Consider the following 16,165-nt stretch of genomic DNA (forward strand, 5'->3'; position numbering starts at 1 on the left):
ATTTCTCTCTGCATAAAATAAACGGTAAAACGTATATGTCATGGCAGACCTCATCTTTTGCACAATGACAAGTTGAAAATGACTTCAAATTCCCTCAAGTGGCAGTTTTGTGGTTAGATTGCCACTATACTGGGCATTGGTTCTGAATCTTCATCCATCTCAGACTTTAATTGTCAGAGCTGAAACATTCTGGCTAATTATGAGCCTAGGGTGAGAGCCTCGTATCAACACTAGAAACCCAATGTCTGCTAATGGAAATAAGTGTTACAGTCAAACATTTGTCCTGTTGTTAGTTGTCCAATGTCTATGTGTCTAACATGAGACTGAGAGACAGACATAGATGTGGGGAACACAAGGACAAGAGTTGTCCTGCAGATGTCGAGACTCTTCTAAGATCATAATGGACAATAATGTTCTTCAAACTAGCCTACTTCTTCATCTAAGTGGAGTGAAACCAATGCCTGCTTGTCATGGTCTGGCAGTGCTCTGTGGCCCAGTTTCTAGGCTCCTCTTGGAGTCAGAAATGTCCACAACGCCAGAATGGCAACAACAAGAATCAGTATCATGCACTCCCAGCTTGCTCTCTGCTATTTTATACTCCCCTCTAAACTATCCTATTGGCTGCTACACAAAAAATATTGTAGTAAAATCCTCCTTCCAAATATGGAGACAATTAAGACAACATTTTGGGCCTCTGGGGGCACCTATTTCTGTCCCTCTGATTCTGTTTTTTGTGTGGCATGACCTGGGTATCCAAACACTGAAAGAGCTTTGTGTGGACAAAGTTCTTGGTTCCGGAAAAAAATCATTTTTCAGATATTTGCAGATGCACAACTTTGCCAAGGGTTTTAGTGTGCACCCCCATCATCTCCCAGTTCTATACCTATAGATTTTCTTTTGAAATCTTGATTTTCAAGAATATTATCACTCAGCTCTATTTACATATCTATTTTCTCTGAATCAGCCCACAACATGTGATAAAAGTTGGGCAGAAGACTTGACGTGATTCAGTGTAAATTGGTTCACAATTGAACCACATTGGTATATTCTAAATCTAGTGGCCTATCTCACGTTGCTGGTGAGCTGAATGATACTACTGAGGAAAATAGACATACATAGCATACAACATACATGCATGTATTATAATGTCACATGATGCACAAGCCCCAAAAATATGTTTCTTTCACAGGAATGAATTGGGCTCCACCTCTGATGCTGTGTCCAGTTATCAGCATATCTTACTGGCTTCAACATGCCAATTAATTACCCAACAACATAGGTTTCTCAGAGTGACCTTTTGCATATTATTATAGTTCTAGTGATGTCTTTGGCTGACCAGCTCACATTTTATTATCATGTGGGCCTGTAACCTCTGTCTATCCCAGGTGCAGCAGTTTTAACCTACTATGGTATTTTTCAGGAGTGTAGACAGTGTTAAATATTTTGCATAGTGAATGCTGCATTCCTGTCATTACACACCACATCTGAGCTCACAGCCTCAAGATGGCTTCTCAGGATATGCCCCTGCTATCTGCTTAGCCTGATGATGCACAGACACATACAGGCTACTGTACACACACACACACACACACACACACACACACACACACACAAACACGCATGCACACACACACGCACACACACACACACACACACACACACACAGACATCACCTACCACCAAGCACCACTTGAAGGGACATCTGACCAGTTGCCTTATCAAGCAGAGGTGTCAGAATGCACTTGAAGAAATCTAGAAAATGATGCGCCACTGACACCGACTGTCTGTGGCATAGTGAGTGTGTGCGTGTCCATGTGTCTGTGATGGCATGTATATAAAGCTTTACACTGCAGGCTGTAGCCGTAGTAACAGCAGAAGGATAACATGAGGACTGCGGTCCTGTGGGGCCTGCTGGTCCTGCTGTGTCAGCACACGCTTGTTAGCGGCCATGTACTGGGAAGGCCCTCATCGACCAGTGACCTGGCTCAGTTCAAGGTAAGGAACCACATCACTGCTGTATATGTCAGACCTGTTGTCTAGCAATTACAGTGTAGAAGGTGAGGTACATAAATACAGGGAGTGAGCTGTGTCAGAGCCGTTAAGAAGTTTTTCTACATCACTGAGAAAGTCCTAGCTTTTACCTCTTTAAAAAACCACACATTTTCTCACCTCTTTAGTTCCCCTGTGGCTGTGGCTATAGGACTGAGGACATGTCCTATGTGCTGTTTGCAGAATTTATAAGTAATAAGTTCCCATTTCAGTATTTATTTATCCAATATTATTTCTAGTATGTCTCCACCAGAATGTAATATCACCCAGAATGAGGATGAGGGTGTTGGGAGAAACTACGAATTAAATTATGTAAAATCCAATGGAAACACTGGAAGTAAAGAAGTATTATTTGTGATTTTCTTTATTTGCAATTGTCTCCTTTCTTTCTTTCTTTCTTTCTTTCTTTCTTTCTTTCTTTCTTTCTTTCTTTCTTCTGTTTAAGCTTTTTGGAAGGAACTACAGTACAATATGTAATTGGTAAAAGTTGTCGCTTACCCATTATCTTTAAAAATTTTCCTTAGTAAAACAGTTGGGATGAGATTTCATGAGTCATAGCTGACCAACAACATATCATCTCCACTTTGATATCTTGCTGATATTTCCCAGAGATCACGGATAAGGAAACTCACCTAAAACCTGTTTAAAATGTGAATAGACATTGTAACTGTCAGGTACAGAAACGTTTTTTTTTTTTTTTTTTTTTGGTCACAATCACAAGATATTAATTCCTTGAGATAATGAGATCATTTATAATGAGTTCATGACTTTCAGAATCAACCGCTACATACATACACTGTGCGGTTAGTTTGAGAGTTTCAAAGAAAATCATATAAACATTTTATCAACATTAGCCATTCAAATGTTTTACTTGTTTATTTGATTGAGGGCATTTACATTATGACAACTGTAAGTTATAGGCATAACAATAGTACTGTAATGTAGTGCTTGTCCTACATGGATGCTTAAGAGTGAGTAGAGGTAAGATCGGGCCTAAAAAATCCAGCCCGACCCGACCCAGGCCCGCGGGTATTAAAGCCCGACCCAGCCCGAGCCCGACCAATTAACTTGATTTGCAGGCCCGAGCCCGAAGCAAACCCGAAATTTCATATTTTATTTGTGAGGACTCGGGAGGAGGAGGGGTGATTTATGATAACAAATTAAAGCCTGTCTTTTGTAACGAAATCTAAGTTAAACAAGACTGTATAAACATTTACGTCTTTTATATTTCTGTGTCTGCAGAGGTTACATTAACCGACAATTTTCCATCATTGACGGATTTTTTTAAGAGTTGACGGGAAAAATTTAAGGCCGTCCGTCATTTTGACGGGTTGAAAATTGGGCCATAAACCACAGCAGCAGTACGTCCTTAAGAATCTAGCGCGGCACTTTAAGAGAGAGAGGCAGAGAGACAAAGAAGAACAATGACGGGTGGATAATAGACAGAGACAGGAAAGAGTTCTTTGAATTGTCATTGCAAGAGTTTAGTACAGTACGTGTTGTGATGAGGCGACTTCTGTTTTTTTGCGGACCACGGTCTCTCGTGGCCAAAACTACTCACGGCCTCGAAACGCCTCAGCGCACTGTGATGTTAGCGTTACACATCGTTTTAGTATACATTTTTATAAACATATATTTATTTTTTTTAAAAAAGTCAGCGAGAGAGAAGCCCGGCCTGACCCGACCCGAACGTAATGATTGACATTTTAGGCCCGACCCGGCCCAAAATTCGGGTCGGGTCGGGCTCGGACTCGGGCTTGGGCTTAAGATCTTACTTCTAAGAGTGAGACACTCAATGGTATGAGTCTGCTACAGATTTGAGAACAGTGTAAGCAACTATAAAATGCTCTGATGTTCCACTCTGTGTAATCAGGGCAGAAAGAAAAAATAGTCCTCCACACATTGATCAAATCAAAATCTAATGTGTAGTAGGTTTACAGCCTCCCATTGGCTGAGGTAAAATAAACCGCCCACACTGGTGGTTGTCTCAATTGCATGCCTAATGAAGCACAATTAAGATGAATGTGCAGACTGGTGCATAGATTAATAAAGGGCACTCCTTGATCTGACCTTTTCACTTTAAATCAGCTGCTACACTTTATGCCATGTATGCATGTTGACACAGCACTGCTGATCTCATAAATATTAGGCTTTAAGTAATAAGAGGGAAAGCCCTTTTGCCTTCTTGTGATAACTGGTTAACTTATCTTTTTCTCACAGGATAACGAAGCTTGTTTTCTCAAGATAACGAGCTGAATCAATCTGTTATTATTTTTATCTCAAGATAATGTAATAATGAAGTGGTGATTTCGAGATAATGGCATTAAAAAAATAATTGAACTAATGGCTGTTAAGGGTGTCTGTAGTCAGGAGAAGAAATGTAAAAGCTGGCTCAGAGGGCACAGACACTGCACATTTAACATGAATGTCTGAAAAGAAGGAGGAAAATGTTGCTGTCTTAAAGAGGACGGAGAGGAGGAGTTCTTAAAGGTCCCATATTATACTGTTTTTCATCAATTTCACACAGCTGTCAGAGGTCCAACAGCTCTGTATTCGATATGCATTGCCCAAAACCCGTCTGTGGTCCTGAACTTCAGCTGTCTAAAAGTCGCTCTACAGAGCTCTATTCAGAGCAGTCTGTTTCTGTGCCTGCACCTTTAAATGCTAATGAGCTCTGTCTGTCAACGTCCACTTGGAGAGCCCTGCCTGCTACCTCACTCTCAGGAAGAGGAAGCTCCTTGTGTTAGCAGTAGCATGCACTAATGTTTACGGTGGATATATTATTCAAGTCACTGTGCGTCACTGTTATTTTTGTCATTCTCCTTATTAAAAAAAAATCTCGGGGCGTCTCGGGGAGTGACGTCACGTCTGCGACAAGTCACTTTTTCAGCACGAGGACAACTCAAGTGTAACACCACGCAGCGACACAAACACAAATAACAATGGAGGGAGGAGAGAGATGCATGTTTTCTAGCTGGAAATACAGACATTATTTTGAGTTTGTCAGCTAAAGATGAGAATGTTAAGGTTGTTGTACACTCTGTGCTGGCGACAAAGTACTATCAAGCCTCAAATGAGTTTAAAGGAGTAATCAGTAATCAGATTACTTTTTCAAGGTAACTGTGGTAACACTGTCTGCAGGGCTAAAGCCCTGGATATTTTGCACTCCTAGTGATGCAACTGCATAGGCCTATGTCCAGATGCAGATGTGTGTCAATATAGTAGGGTATTTCTCTATATGGGAGAGGCTTTTATTTAACTCTGGACAAATCTTATGCTCAGCAAAGATGGAAAAATATAACCAACTCATTATTTCTGTCTAAAAGAGTTATAGAGAGAAAGAGCCGGATCTGGAACACACATTCACACACATTATAAAAGTTGTGTTGCTCCAGCCAAAGACTGTAGCCATACAGGCTCCATCTCTGTCCTTGGGTCAGTCCGAGCTCTCAGTGGTCAGGCTCAAACAGCTCTGTCCAGACGTGCTGGGTTAAGAAAAAAAAAGGTGTGAACAGGCAGCGAGTGCTGTCAGCAAACACAGCGACATGTTTCCAAACATAAATCAGCATTTCATTAAGAACATGCAGCCAAGCAGCAATTTGATTGTATCCAGACAGGGGCGTCACTAGACCAATTACTGTGCTGGGGCACAGATAATTAATTTTTTTTTTTTTTTTTAGCACTTGTTTATCATTAAAAAAAAACATAAATAGTGCTTCAAACTATACAATCATATCAGATTATGTTGTCTGGATCTTTGAATAACCAGCAGAAATGAACTGATGCATTTGGCCTACATGAAAAAAAGGAAGCACAAATATTTATTTCAGCAACCACATTCAAATTGAAAATTTGCAGCAGTAAAACAAAAAATAAAGCACTCCTGCATCTCTGGGTTCGAAATCAAAATAATACATTATGTTACAGGTCCCTGTCACAGGGACCGAGGTAACAAATAATAAAATGCATTAAAAGACCACAAAAGAACTGTACAACATTAAATAGCTCTTCCGTTACCCTAAATATAAACTGCATGTTTAACCTCCCCTTGTGTTATATGAACAAACGCAACTGTCTGGAGCTTCTGGACATACTGTGTTTTTATTCAACTTGGAGACAAAATCTGCGGATAAACAGCGTCAGCTCGCGAGTTTACCGTGTTTGGCCGCTCAGCTGACAGTCGATATCTGAAACCCAACGTCCGGAGAGTTCAACAGAAACCCGGAAACCAGAGCCTTGGGGTCGGACACGGTAAACAACGAGCCGCTGGTCTGTTTTAAGTTCACTTGGAGCCGAAACCTGCGGCTAACAGCTGGTGATGCTAAAAACAACTAGCCACAACAAACAGCCTCATACATTAAACATAAAAAGTAAAGTTGTAACATTTAAATTCACATGGAAATGGCGTCACAGAGGTGAAAACAAACAACAATGATGGGCAGTTTACCCGGTACTAACCTGTAAGACAGGTGGAAAAATATAGCGCCCAGACACTGTTGTTAGACTTATGTCCCGAAATTGTTTCTGAAGTGACCGCTGGACCCCAATCACAGCCAAAGTCGCGTGAATAAATTACCATATTAAGTAGCCATGTGTGCATTGTGTATGGAGTAAATAAAGTAGTAATGAGTTGCCATATTAGGTACATATGTGCGCATTCTGTAAATTATGCCATGTGGACATAAAAACAACATAAGTGCCTATATTCTGACCCAGCTATAGAACAACAGAAGAGACAGTGGTTGCATTTCATATTTGAAGACAACGTGCTGGCTGCGTTTGTGTTTGCTTGTATGTGTGTGTTAAAAACCACTTCACATCGGACTGCTTCAGTATGGAGGGTCAGTACAAAGCTGGCTTTGCCTCGACACTGACCCTCGTAAAAGGATCAGTGCCAACCATACTGGACCCAGCAACTGCACCCAAGCCACCGAAAAGTGTTTACAGTTGCCTACAAGTCTGGTGAAGTCAGCTGGAAATCGGCTAACTAGTTAGCTCCACTTCGGTCCGCTATGCAATGGCGTTTGATGCAAGTTTAATGTTAATATTACGATGGAGCTTGGTTGTCACAGTAAAAAGTCCGGAAACATGTGCAGACTGGAGACAGAGACGATGCTAACAGTGTCCAAGAGTTTGGAGACTGTGTTGGAGACAAACACAGCTTTCGCTAGCTGTTAGCCATTAGCCTCATGGTGGTAACTGTAACAACATATACAACAAACTAACATTATACAGACACACTAACCAGGAGCACAGATGGGTTTGGGGGCAATGCATATCGAATACAGAGCTATTGGACCTCTGACAGCTGTGTGAAATTGATCAAAAACGTATAATATGGGACCTTTAAAACTTCCCAAGCCCAAATATTTCAGTTTTAAGGTAACCCATCTTCATATCTCCACACCAGTCTTTACTTGGGCGCATTGAGGAGACTCTGATGGAAGCAGCCCAGGAGGAGGACTCTGAAGCTGATTATGAAGGGATGAACCAAGATCCTGAGCACAGCCAGGCCAGCCCAGGGTGGAGCCTGGACCAGGAGGGGGACCAAGAACCTTTGATATCAGAAAGATCTCAATCACCAAGTGAGGGCCACAGCAGGACTGCAAGTCAGAGGAGCCGCCTGCAGGACCTGCTTTTGACCACCAGGAAACGGGCCTCTAGCTGCTTTGGAGCCAGGATGGATCGAATAGGAAATGCCAGTGGTCTGGGATGCAACAATGGAAGAGGTAAGACTGTCACTAAGGATGGCAGAATGAAATTGAAGAAGGGATTCAGTAAAATCATACATGAGGGTCAGAAATAATAGCTGGAATATTTTTCATAGGAGGTACTGATTGAAAATGCAATCACAGTGCTCTTGTCTAGAACATGACATTTACATTTAGGGTATTTAGCAGACGCTTTTGTCCAAAGCAACTAGCAAAGCAAATACATATGTCGCAGGAGAGAAACCAAAACTTATCACCGTTGATAGAGTAAAAAGAAAAATAGAAACAATTGTTAAGCTGACATCTGAGGTTCGTAACAGTTCTCTGTCAAAGATACTTTGATACTTTTTTGGGGGGGGGGTCATGCTATGCAGGGTCGGGGTGAAGTCTCAACAACTGAGTCTTGAGTCTTTTGAGGAAGATGGAGAGTGATTTCGATGTCCTGACATTGGTCGGGAGATTGTTCCACCACTGAGGTGCCAAAATAGAGAGAAGTGGGCTTTGTTTGCTCTCTGTGATGGAGGTACCAGCCGGCCAGCTGATGTAGTAGAGCGAAGTGTTCTCACTAGGCCAAGTGGTCTGACCAGTGTTTGGAGGTAGACGGGTGCAGTTCCATTGACGGCCTTAAAGGCCAGCACCATCGTCTTGAATCGGTTGAGTGTCGCTACAGGAATCTAGTGGAGGTCGCAGAGGAGGGGGGTCACATGGGAAAATTTGGGTGGATTGTAAACGAGGCATGCAGGAGTTGCACTGCATCTTCTGTGAAGAAAGACTGGATCCTGCGGATGTTGTAGAGGGCAAATCTGCAGGATCGGGCCACTGCAGTGATGTTGGGGGCACAGGATTACGTCCAGGTTCCTTGCTGTCAACGAAAGCGACACCGTGACATCCTCAGCAGTGACTGACAGGTTGATACGCAGCTGTCCAGGTGGCGATGTCTGTCAGACATTCCGAGATGCGTGTTGCAATGTGGGTGTTGGAGGAGGATGGGGAAAGAGAGGAACAGTTGGGTGTCGTCTGCATAACAGTGGTAGCGACTCAGTCACCACGAGGAGGGTTGCTCAATGGAGTGAGCAGTCCTGAAGCCTGACCGATTAGGGTCAAGATCATTATCTGAAAGATAGGAGGACAGTTGGATGTAGACTGCATGTTCCAGGGTTTTAGAATTCTTTTAGGGTTCTTTAGAAAATTATTTTGTTAACTCGGGAAATAACATTTTGTGAGTTTATCTATTTAAATACCAAACAGCTGACAAGTATTCCATAATTATCATCAAAACAAGTTTTCTTAGGGAACTATGTGTACACATAGAAGGAATCTAATTCCTGCTTTATATTGCTACCAGTGTCACACACAATTTTCCCGAAGATAGAAATAGACATACAGCTAAGGAAGACAAGGTGACAACAAAAGTTATCAAAGACAGGTAACAACAAATGTATCACCATTTAATAAACAAGCAGGTGAAAACATGAAAATATACAGTAGGTGTATGTCTATATCAAAAATGACCAACAAAATGAAATCAATTACTATGAATTCATGTTGTTCAAAATGTGGATTTGACATGTGGAAATGTTCATTCATATGTGGAAAAAGTCAGTTACTTATTAAAATGTCCAGTTCTCTAGAATTCTAGAATTACTTTTTTCAATATTGTCAAATTTTCAAAATGTAAAAATGGCCAATAATATGTGAAAATGTACAGAAATTAATCAGATTTCATCTGATTTTGTGTGCCATGTTTTGGTTTTCACATGTGGAATTTCTAATCCTCACGTGAGTTAAGGTTGGAGCGACTATTGAATGACAAGATCATCAGTATGCTGTCCTGTCTCATATTGCAGAATATAATTAACACTGCAGCCTGTAGATTCTACTAACATTAAATAAATATCAATACAATCCAGTGTTGGCACATGAACAGGTCTTTATAACCTATATAATCCTTTCTCTTTTTGTGTTTGTTTCATTTCCCCATCAGGGTAGTCTGACAGTTTCCTGGGACACATGTTGGATTAGAGTATCACTTCCAACCAAAGAAACAGGACATGTATGATTCTGCATTAGAGACAGTTCAACTGTGTGTATCTCTTATATGTATTTTTCAGTTTGAAGTGACAAATTGGTTATTTGACAGAAGTGTAACTTGAAGTGTAATGTAATGCAATAGTAACATTACCATCCTAAAGGACATGAGTTCACTACACAACTGCATGTGGGTTGCTAACAAAGATTAATAAACTCTCTTTTTAATGTGATCTGTCTTTTTTGTTTGTTTGTTTGCTTCAAACCTACACCACTACAATAGGTACAGTAGATATTCACAGTTGTCTAAGGGGGAGTCCTTTCTGCTTCGATCATGCGCAGACAAGCTAGCACTCAGTGCAAAGCGAATAGACTTATAACAAGCTATTGTAGGTCTCAGGGCTAATGACAGGCTGTAACATGGACATGCATGTTATGAACAGAAAAACAAAAATGCTGGAATACATTTCCATCTCAACCAGTGAGGGAGTAAGCGCACGTTTGACGGATCGACTAGTTTGGACTACTGGAGGACAGGGATGTAAACAAACCGGTATGTAGCTGCTTGCACAAACACACTGTTTTAACCACTTTTTCGTTCATTTTGAGTCATACACGCTACAGTGCTGTTTTGTAAGATCTGCTGATGTTGCATAACTTTTGGGGTGAGATTTTGAGCATGTTTAGACGCTTAAAACACAGTATATATCTGATCCCATGCTGTTAGCTGTCCATGCTAACTCTCCGTTCAAGGAGCCCTGTAACGATTGCACCAAAAGTGTTTGCGTCTTCGGTACTGGCAAGTAAAGGGTAGCTTGAGCGATAAAGCTGCATGTTGAAATCGACTTAAGTATTCAAGTGGAAACCATCATAAAGCACTTGCTGTTGAATTGTCTGTACATAATCAGTTGAGGAGCAGTCCAAAGCCCAAAGCGACTCTACCATTTTTGATTTTCTTGTTTTTAGGATGACTAGTACTATGGCAGCATACTTTGATTTAAACGAACAGTTCACCCAAAAGGTTAAATAACGAAGTCTACAAAACAATTCTGGAGCTTCACTAAATTAATTAAGGGCTTGTTTCAAAATGTAATGAATTGGCTACAGATGGCTATGGAAGCCCAGAGATCCCAAAATGACTTTTAAAATGAATTATTAATTATTATTATTATTTATTATCAGCAGCTTTATTTAGGCTCATGCATCCACCTCAGGTAGGGTGCGCCCTAACACTTTTAACTTAGCAGCTACAATGAAGATTTTGACTTCAAAAAAGTTGTAAATAACGTGTTGTTTAGACAGACTACAAAACTTCACCTGACTTTCCTTCAGCATCGGGGGTGGAGATGATGACTTAAGTTTACTATTTGGGTACATTTATTCTTAAATGATCCTAGAGTCAGGTAAAGTCCATTGAAAGAACCATTGAAAGAAAAATATCTTTAACTCAGCTCAGAATCAGAATTTACTTTCTTTGTCCCGCAAACAGGGAATATTATTCATCCCAGCAGTGATATTGTAATAAACGATAAGAACAGTAAAATATATACAATATAATGAAAGAGTAAGAAATAGAAATAGACTCATATACACTGTATATACATAATATTTTACACTGTGAACAGTATAACAGTATAATTGTAAGCAGTTTGGCAGTGGGTTGTTGAATAAATAATAAATGCACTGCAAAAAACAGAGAAATGGGTTCTTTTATGACATAGTGAACATGTGAGGTCTATTGGGCACAGTGCTGGTTGTACAGTCTGACTGCAGCAGGGAGGAAGTACCTGCAAAACCTCTCCTTCAAACACTTGAGGTGTATCCGTCTATCGCTGAAGGAGCTGCCCAGTGCTGTGACAGTGTCCTGCAGGGGGTGGGACTCCTGCACCAGCAGCGATGACAGCTTGCCCATCATCCTTTTCTCTCCCACCACCTGCACTGAGTCACGAAGGCATCCCAGGATAGAGGTGGCTTTCTTGATAAGTTCATCAAGTCTCTTCCTACCTGCTGCTGAGATGCTGCTATTCCACCAGATTACTTCAGAGAAAATGACTGATGCCAACACAGAGTTATAGAAAGTTGTCAGGAGTGCCCCCTGCACTCCAAAGGACCTGAGCTAGAAAACTAGAAAATGCATTTTCCTACTCATAATGCAGTGTGCATGTCAAAATACCCTTTGCTGGAATAGTTAAAATCCCATTACCTTACCAAAAGTTATGTAATGTGATAGAAAGCCTCCTGACCTACTGCTGTATGGTGTGTGGTTCTCCAGCTACACAACACAGGACAGGAAGGACCTGCAGAGGGTGGTGAGGGCAGCGGAGCATGTCATCAGGACAACACTACCCCCTCTCAAAGACATTTACACTGGTCGACTCCAAAAGAAGGCCAGCTGTATTGTCAAGGACCCCACTCACCCCAGACATTATCTCTTGCCAGAGGGCAGGGAGGAGAACAGGTATAGATCTATACAGTTTCTTCCCACATTATGTGAAATGCACAACCCAACCCCCTTATGTATCTGTTGTATATATTGTATAATTGTTATATATATGTTACACTTAAAACAAAGTAGTAGTAGAAGTAGTAGTAGCAGTAGTAGTAATGGTAATAGTGGTAGTAGCAGCAGTCATTCTAAAGGTTGTAGAAGCAGTTGGATGCACAGTTGGAACCACCATATTTGTGATCATATGCCTCCTATTCATACTCTATGGCAACATTTTTTTGAAGAAATATTTTTTTTAAATTACAGTAGGTATAAGTATAGTAGTGTCAGTAAGTATAAAACAAAGCAAAATAAAAACCAAGCATTCCCAAAAGAGTTTGACATGTTGATGTTTGAATGGTTTCTGTAGCTGAAAGCATGCAGGAGTTAAAACAAGTATAAATTGAAATAATAACAGTAAAGATTGGAATAACGAGAGTGTGAATGTCCCCACATTTGACGTCCTGTACTTGTTTTTTAGCAGATAAAATCCCCAAGAGAAAAAGTAAAGCCAAAGCAACACAAGTCACGACAGGAGCTAAGAGGCTGTACTTGGACACATGGTGCTTTGGGTTAGTCGCAGTGACAACCTTTACATGCTGATGTTTGGCAGGTATAGTGTTGAAGATGTTCACCATCTTGGTATAGTGTGTTAGCATGAATGTCTGAACCAAACATTATGACACTGCGTCCATTAACTAACGTCATCCTTCAAACCCCATCTCTCACCCAAAGCATGCTGGGATAGGCTCCAGTCTGTGTCCAACCCTGACCCTGATAACTGGCTGTAATAAATGGAAACTAATTTAATCTATCTCTTTCAAATAGCTATCAAATGAATTGACGGTGTAGAGAGACAGGAAGTGATTCATGCAGGAGTTATGGCAGTGATTCAGCCAGTACTGTTGTGGAAATGCATTTGACAGGCAGCAAGAAAGAGACGTCACTGTGGGTTCTGACAAAAGAATGGTCACACTGTTCTGTCCATTTACATTATGGAGATGAGTTAAACTCCAGGAATACACCAGAGAAGCAGTTCACCTGACATAATGATAACGGGGCACCTCATAAAGGATAACTACCCTCTGCTGGCAGATTAATGTGGAGAACCTAGAACTGGGCTTTAGAGATTTATCAACTATTGGATATTTAGTGGGCTTTGCTCGCCCACTATTGTTATTGCTTGCGCATCTTCTTATTATTCCCCCTCCGCCAAATTTCGGTCCCTAACTCATCCCATACCATTAAGCGCATACAAATGAAAAATATATCAAAACATGCAGCTCGATCGCACTCGCTATGCTATTATTTTTTTCTCCATAATATTAATTTTTCGCGACATAAGTACGAAAAAACGTGAAAAATTTCCCATAAGGAATGAATGGGACGAGGTCGAAAAAAGTCACAAATCTGTGACGTTTTTCAAAGATCTCCTGCTCTGGCATACATTTTTTCCTACAATGTATAGTTTTTGAACAGTGACCCTTTAAAGATTTTGAGTGATTTCAGAAAAAAATTCAGGCTTTTCAATGATTGTGTATGGCGGAATGTTTGTGCAGCAGGGTGCTGGGGCCAACTGAGTGGCGGAGACTCAAAAAATCTCTCAAATTTTCTCTTTCCATGATGATCCCAGCAACAAATCATGCTCAAAAACAAATATTTTTTCCAGAGTTGAAACGAGGACCACAAACCTTGATTAGTGTGTTCTTTAAGGCCTTTCTGGTTTGATCGTGAAAATTTTTTGCCTATATCATGTATGATTTTGAATATATAGCACTAGTTTGATGTCCTAGATGTGAGGCTGAAACCACTCAAACCATTCAGCTGTCTCACAGTCCGTTGCTAGGGGCCCTCGCCAACCATCACCTAGCATCCGAGATCAGCTGGGCCAACAAAGAGAGTGACAGACAGACACACACACACATCCACACACACAGAGACACAGACACACACACAATCACATTCACACAAACACAAACATGCACACAAACACACAACAAAGTGAATGAGACCAGGTGGAAAGATTTAAAAAATCGACATCTCTGGCATACTTTGACCTAGACACACCATTCAAAAAAAACTCTCAGAAATGTTCTCTTTACCTGATGCTCCCAGTCACAAATTTCACTCAAAAACAGTGATATTTTCAGGTTGCAGCCACACTTGTCTTCTTTTTCACAATGTGTCTACTTTATCGGTAGGATTTACGGATTTTGAATTATATGCCTCTAACTGACAAGAGTAGCTCTCGACTGCTCCATTCACTCCAATGTAAGTTCGGGAAGAGGATTTTCAACACACATGCACACACACACACACACACACACACACTCACAAGCACAAGCACACACACACACAAAGTGAATGAGACCAGCTGAAAAGATGGAAAAAAAGATTTCAAAAAGTGATGTCTCCGTGATGTCACAGCATTCAAACTTTATGTAAATAAAAATGTAAATACAAGTCCAAATTATCAACGTGGGATTCAACTTTTGCTTTAGTTTCCATAGTTTTTTCGTCACAGGGCAAAGCGCACAGCCCACTCTTGCGATTTCCCGGCAGGGACTTGTGTAGTTTACATTATAACTGTCTATTACAAGCATATTTGAGCGTTGTCAAGGACAAGTCAAGTGGCCTTTTTGCCTCTGATTCACATATTTCGTATCACTTCGCGCTCTAAAATCTTTGCTCTGCAAGTGGTCCGGTCACTTCTCACCCCAGCGTCTTTGGTCGCTAAGCAACGTCAGCAGATCTGTAGCCTACATATCAGAAAAAACGCACTCCTAGGCCACTAGTATGGATGAGCTTCACGTTAACTTTAATATTTTGGGAAAATACAGCGATTTTGAGTCTTGGCAAAAGGCTGAGTTGTCATCACCAGTCAAGAAAAGACAAAGAGAGGAAAGCAGCGAAGAGGGAGAAGCGAAACAGTGTAGGTTTGGCAAACTATACTCTAAAAAAAAGGAAACTACTGTGTCATTCCTCTAAAATGTATTTTTTAATTGGTCTAATGAAAAATTATGGGTTCATTTTGAAACCTGATGTTTTCAGTTTGCTTCAAAGCAAATTTCACTACCTGTGGATAAATTTAAAAGAAACACTTCTACTCAAATGGTATTTTCACTTCAAACCAAACGCTTTCCTGTCGTGTGACCATGTGACGTCACGTCAGACCGCTCTTTTCGACGTTGAAGTCCGCCATTGTTGTTTCCTCGCATCAAGTGCGGACCGCAAGAGTGGCAGGACTCTCCCAGACGGTGGAACAACACCGCTGTGCCTCTATACTGCTAGCTCAGCGCCACTATACTCATTTTTGATGTTAACTGTTTTATAGCAGATGTTTGTGGGCTGCCGCGGTCTTCTCGTAGTGTACAACAAGTGTCCGATGAGGTCCGACGCCACAAAGCTAAGCTACTAATGAGTAGTTGTGTTGGTCAGGAACGTGTCGTTCGAACGAACGGATCTTTTCAGTGAAATAAGTGAACGGGATCACTTCATGGACTGATTCGTTCCTTTCTCGGTTCATTTGAGCTCAGCCGCGATCATGCCGGCCATGAGTGGAACTGCTGCGACTCACTGTCAGGATGTGATTCTCGTTTACGCTGTGATTCGTTCAGGATTCACGAACCTACTGCAGGCAGAGAACTGACGCTGAGGACGTGATTCTTGTTCAGGTACTGTGCTGAAAATGGCGCTGTGTCAATCACCCAGGACAGAGGAGATGATTCACATTCAGTAACCGTACTGCTAAAATTAGCGCTGTGTTGCTAACATCCATGTAGCATCATCTTAAGTGATTTTACTTAACAGTAAAAGTCACTCACGTTTGCGAACGTGATTCTCAGCAGCTGCCATCACTCAAGTTTGCCAACATGATTCACGTTCACGCTGA

The 16,165-nt window shown here is 41.1% G+C and overlaps 1 protein-coding gene across 1 annotated transcript; it reads left to right on the top strand.

The window, feature by feature from the left end:
- Positions 1-1,838: 1,838 nt before the first annotated feature.
- On the top strand, positions 1,839-10,021 carry nppa (natriuretic peptide A). The gene is made up of 3 exons (XM_037105372.1): positions 1,839-1,995; positions 7,460-7,778; positions 9,745-10,021. Exons 1-3 carry the CDS (start codon positions 1,885-1,887, stop codon positions 9,747-9,749), a joined length of 435 nt encoding a protein of 144 aa, XP_036961267.1. The 5' UTR covers positions 1,839-1,884; the 3' UTR covers positions 9,750-10,021.
- Positions 10,022-16,165: the final 6,144 nt, after the last annotated feature.

Source organism: Acanthopagrus latus, chromosome 7 (genome assembly GCF_904848185.1).
Source record: "Acanthopagrus latus isolate v.2019 chromosome 7, fAcaLat1.1, whole genome shotgun sequence".
NCBI classification, from domain to species: domain Eukaryota; kingdom Metazoa; phylum Chordata; class Actinopteri; order Spariformes; family Sparidae; genus Acanthopagrus; species Acanthopagrus latus.

Coding starts and splice junctions, on each gene's coding strand:
- nppa (XM_037105372.1), top strand. CDS start 1,885: ATGAGGACTGCGGTCCTGTGGGGCCTGCTGGTCCTGCTGTGTCAGCAC. Junction 1,996..7,459: donor GTGACCTGGCTCAGTTCAAG/GTAAGGAACCAC, acceptor TCTCCACACCAG/TCTTTACTTGGGCGCATTGA.